Genomic DNA, 5,387 nt, shown 5'->3' on the forward strand with positions numbered 1-5,387 from the left:
GATGATATTCTGTTTAAATATGTGAATATTTTAACTAACAATTTTTTTCAATGTGTTTTAAAGATGTAGATAAAATTTATAATGGACAGAAACTCCATGAGAACCTATATTTCAACATAATTTCTGATAATATGAAAAATTCGTACTATAAAACCGTGTTGTTGTGTGTGCCTATTCCATAAATTGTCAATATTAATAGATACATGTAATCTCCAAAAATGGCTTAATAGAAGCATAAAACAGGAATACATATTTACGCTTTAAAAAAAGCATAACTGTATATAGTCGCAGATCTGTAGCTCTCTGGTCCAAATAATTGAGATGGACGACCAGAGAGGTACATTATATCTTATATATATTTAAATACATATATGTAATGTGCGGAATTACATTTATAGCGTCAAGTTCAGGTTACATGTATTTAAATGATTGTCGAGAAAAAAAATATAATTTCTATTTTAGAATTTATTTATTTGCACTGTTAGATAATGTAAACTTCAAGTCAACATATCTTAAAGCCAAGTTTGTATTTCAGTGCATGCTTTTAAAGGTTTTCACAAGTTTTTTTTTTTTTTTTTTTTTTTTTTTTTTTGCACAATTATCAAGAAAGGGGATTAAAGTACTTAAAAGATTGAATTTTGTTTTACATTTATTGTATGCCTGCTTGCTTTGCAAGGTTGTCAGAACATTTCAGTTTGAGAGTAATTAGTTAATTTTTAAATTTGCATGTTTTGTAAAACACTGTGTACTTTTGTTGACAAGTTCTCTTGTACTTTCGCGAAAAATTGTAATTTGAAAGAAATAATCATGGATTTTCAACTGAATTGAATTAAATTAATCCGTTTTGTTTCTGTACTTTTTTAAAAATCTCTCTTCAATCTTTTTTATCTTAGACTAATTTATACAGCCAGTCTTAAGCAAAATCTGATGCGATAAAATTTATTCATAGAAAGGTACTAATACATTGTACGTATACACCAAGTGAAAAGACTATATTGACTTCAACATGCAATATATATCGGAGACAAAAGTTTGTGTTGTCCTTTCACAGGTTTTTATTTGCAAGTAAAATTTGTTGATGTTTTGAAATATTCATTACATCAAATTTTACTCTTAAATAAAAAAAAAATGTGGGAGGACAGCATAGAAATTAAGCACATTTTTTTCCTTTGAATTCCTTTTTGAGAAGTACTTGGATAAAATAGTAACACGTACCTGTTACGTTTTATTTACACCTCTTTGGAATAGGATAATTATGATTCCATGGATGTACCAAGACTTCGATAAAGATCATAGTCTACATGTATACTAAAAGTTTTAATGTTAAAATGTTTTTTTATTAAAAAAAAAAAAGGGGGAGGGGGTCTTGACATCCTCGACATAAAATCGAATAAACATTGAAAGAATATGACTTTATTTCTGAAATTTTGTAATTTAAAGATAACGATAATCTTTAAATATTGGTCAATTTTGTATTCAATTTGATCGACAGAGGAAATAAAGAGTTTTAATAGGGAAAACTATGATTCTTGTATGGCTTGAATTTCAGTGGTTGACATTTTCCATACGTTAAAAATCAATTTCATCTCATTGAGTCATACTTGTTGACCCATAATAGTACTTCTTTTGCTTAAAATTATTTATTGATGTCTACGTGTATTCCGATACATTTATTTTAATTATTATAAAAGAATTATGAATCTTGTTACTTGGATTAAGTAATTCGAAACTTAGATTTTAATCTAAACTCTGTCAAATTTCAGTCTGTAAAATACTTCTGAATTGTAATGTGTGCAGGTGTAAACTGAAACTCAAAAAACTTTAGTGACGTAATATACATTATAAAAGATTCAATTGCTGACTCCCTGTCATTCTAGTGCAATATGTATTATTCTGACAGAATTCTAAGTTGGTTCTTGGTTCCCTAGCAATTCTTACAGAATCTTTAATTATTAGAGAGGCAATATTTTCTCTTCTTTTTATAAAAAAGGATTTAAAGAACATTAAATATTTAAAGTTTTTAAAATGTTGCTGATACTTTAAAATTGCAGAGTACACAGATTATAAAATCAAGAGAATTCATAGTATCTTATTAGGAAAATTGCAACCTCTCTAATTATAACCGTAACCAAGGTGTTGTCTTGACACTTGACATACACAAATGGAAAGTTTAAATCCGTCTAATAGCAAAAAGTCGTACACCCGATATGCCCATAATCTGGTAATTAGACACTTTTCATAAACTTTCATGGGTGGAAGACAACGTAACCCAAACATCGGTCAGACTAATTAACGGAAATCTTTGATCTACCTAGTGACAATAACATGTGATGGGTGGGTGGCAGTATTTATATATTGTAGTACCTGTCCAAGTTGTGTAAACTAAAATGGAGGTACCAACGATAGCTTCACTTGTCCTCTTCATTCTGTTTGACATTGGTAAGTTACAGGTTTTATCACTGATTGGCAAGTTAATGCTCCGTAAAATGTTTTGTCTTAAAAAATCATTTATTTATTATCATGAATATTAAGTTTTTGAGCACATTGTAAACCATGATTTGAGTTAAATTCTACTAATACACAAACATGATAATGTTTTTGCTTCTTTTGAATTTTGCAGCGTTTGGACAGAATTGTGTCGGACGTGTAGATGGCGTTTATGATGCCGGTTGCCGCGCGTACACAACTTGTAAAGGTGGCGTAGGCACTATAACAGAATGCAAACAACCTAATGTGTTCAACAGAGACACCAATCGATGCGATGAGTGAGTAATATTAAGTAGGATTTGCAAATTAGCAAAGATTTACCCGCAAATAATCTCTTGTCTGTGTATATGGGAAGTAATCGTAGACATCATAATTTGTTTCTTAATCTTCTTCTTAATAACATCCCTGTTTAAAATCTCTGCTATTAGTATACAGGTATTAATGTACAACACAAGATATTGTTATACCTTTGAAAATTGTTTCCTCTAAATTTTGAGGTCCGTGTTTGCTCTGCTCGAAATTTGTATCGTTTCATTGGACTTTCGAGATTGAACACTGTTCGTTATCTTCATATTTCTTTCCTATATAAAACTATACTTAAAAAGTCTAACATTTCCAATGTTTTACTGAGCGGTTCAAAAACTCTAATCTATGTTAGACCGCAAAGCGAGATGTTGGACCTGTCGATGAGATATTGGATCGCTTACGTCACACTGTGGGCGGGATCAGCTTTATCTTGCATGTATTTACATGCGTTGGAGTTCGACAGTCACGGAATCGACCGAGATATAACCGTAGTGCGAGTAAACGAAAGTTACATCATGAAAGCCAGCACAAGATATGTCAAAAAAGGAAAAAGGTATAACAAAACATTTCTTGACTGGTTTCGAGGGCAAAATGCGTTTTGCCGAACCCTCGAAACAATCGGTTTGCCTGAAGCCGTTTGTTTCGTGGGTCCGATAAAACGCGTGTTGTCCTCGAACCCAGTCAATAAATGCATAGGATACTGGAAGATGATTCTAAAGCTTAATTTTAGCTGTATTTACTCAAAGGTATGCTGTGGTTATTTCTTTTATAAAGAGTCATTAATCTAAGACATCGTAAACTAAGACATCATAGTTTGAAAATGTTTGTACAGCCAACCATTCAATCACACCGGTACGCATGTTCTTCAAAAGATTTGAAATTTTTAAATGGTTAGCTGTGTATAAGGAATTACACACCACTGTTTCCTAATTTTGCATTATCTTTACTCAGAAATTATAATGAAGTTTTCAGTACATCATAATTTCAAAGACACATGTGTACCTAGAAAGAAAAACATTTTTTTTGTAAAGGAGTATGAAGGTTTAAGAAATTTTAGATTGGTTGAAATATGTGTTAAGTTACCTTTGCACGTTTTCATAGCCAAAAAATGCTTATTTGCAAAATAATGCGTTCTAAAAAATCACCCAGACAACAATGCAGCAAGATTTTCAGTTAAAACATAAGAATGTATATAATAAAAAATAATATAGAAGAGTGCGATGTAAGTCGTACCTTGTGAATGGCCTCATGTCCTTAAATTATTATTTTAAGATGCTAGTCATTCATCTTTTTATAACAGTATTATTTAAAATATTAGTCATAATCTGCCATTGCTAAGTACATGTATGCACATAATGTTGTTTTCAAAACACTGCAATAGTTAGAAAATAATACCCTTTGTCTTTCAGTCCTGCAAATGTCCACGAAATTTGCGGCACTTTTCGAGACTGTGATGGACGTGATGATGGGAGATACCCAGATGTCGACCGGAAATGCCAATATTATTTCACGTGCTTTGCAGGAAAATTTATGGGACACAACCCTTGTCCAGCATCATTAGTTTTTAACTATGCACTGCAAACATGTGATTATATCACAGATATGGGGCCACCATGTGGCGTTAACCCTAACATGACATCGAGTCCTCTAGGTCTTGTCGGATGATCCGAATAAGAATTACATTAACTTGCATTTTCCAGTATTTCTCTTTGACGTTCTTAGGTTTTACTCGTTTGTAATAAACTGTGTTTAATTTTAATGAGACATTGTTAATTATTCTTACATTATATCAAAGAACGACATTATATTAGTTTTATTTCTATCTTTAAACTCTGTGTCTCCAGTTTTTAAATTAATGTTATATTTTGTGTTATACATAAGATGCATTCAAATTGAAAAAAAGTATTAACGACTTCATTTTTTTTTTTTACAGTTTGTTAAATGTCTGCTTTGTTATATTTTTAAGAAATGAACTTTAACTTTATTTTTTTTCTAAAAGTAACAATTTCAGCGATTTGTCAATGTCTTGGATAGGGGCGTAATTTATAGGTGAATGCGCAATGCAAATGACACGATTTTTTAAATCTGTCACCTTCTTTCCTATTCGGTAAAAATTGTAACTTTGGTTTGATGAGATGCGTGCTTCAAAGGACAATTGACAATTCGTCAAATTAAGATAGATAGATTAAGGCACGCCAATTGAATACTTATAAAATTGATCAATAACAGGTGCTACAGAACGCTGTTCCTGATACGACCAGTAATGGTTGTGTAATCTTAATTGTACAGAGGATTTATGCTTGGTTTTCACGAAGATCAAGGTCTCGGTCATGGCGGTGACCTCTTTTTTTACTGAATGTTTTTTAAAATAAATCAGGTCATGTAATTTTGCATATTTCTGACTATGTGATTTAAATAAATATAGGTTTTTATTTATGTTAACATGTTAATAGTTCTTTCTCAAAAATAAAAAAATCGCGTTCATTTTGACATTCTTTTGTGAAATACCATGCAAAGAGCATGTTTATTGAGAATCTTTTATCGAAGGACTTCGAATGAGAACCTTTGATATCCTACATGTACCTACGATTATA

General features: G+C 31.2%; 1 protein-coding gene across 1 annotated transcript; it reads left to right on the forward strand.

Annotated features, from left to right (window-relative positions):
* The first annotated feature begins 2,257 nt into the window (after window positions 1-2,257).
* On the forward strand, window positions 2,258-4,478 carry LOC133171908 (chondroitin proteoglycan 2-like). The gene is made up of 3 exons (XM_061306703.1): window positions 2,258-2,439; window positions 2,621-2,765; window positions 4,203-4,478. The coding sequence occupies exons 1-3, from the start codon at window positions 2,388-2,390 to the stop codon at window positions 4,456-4,458; spliced, it is 453 nt and encodes a 150-aa protein (XP_061162687.1). The 5' UTR covers window positions 2,258-2,387; the 3' UTR covers window positions 4,459-4,478.
* Window positions 4,479-5,387: the final 909 nt, after the last annotated feature.

Source organism: Saccostrea echinata, unplaced genomic scaffold, assembly GCF_033153115.1.
Source record: "Saccostrea echinata isolate AGI-Se365-2 ecotype Australia unplaced genomic scaffold, CSIRO_AGI_Sech_v1 ptg000054l, whole genome shotgun sequence".
NCBI lineage: Eukaryota > Metazoa > Mollusca > Bivalvia > Ostreida > Ostreidae > Saccostrea > Saccostrea echinata.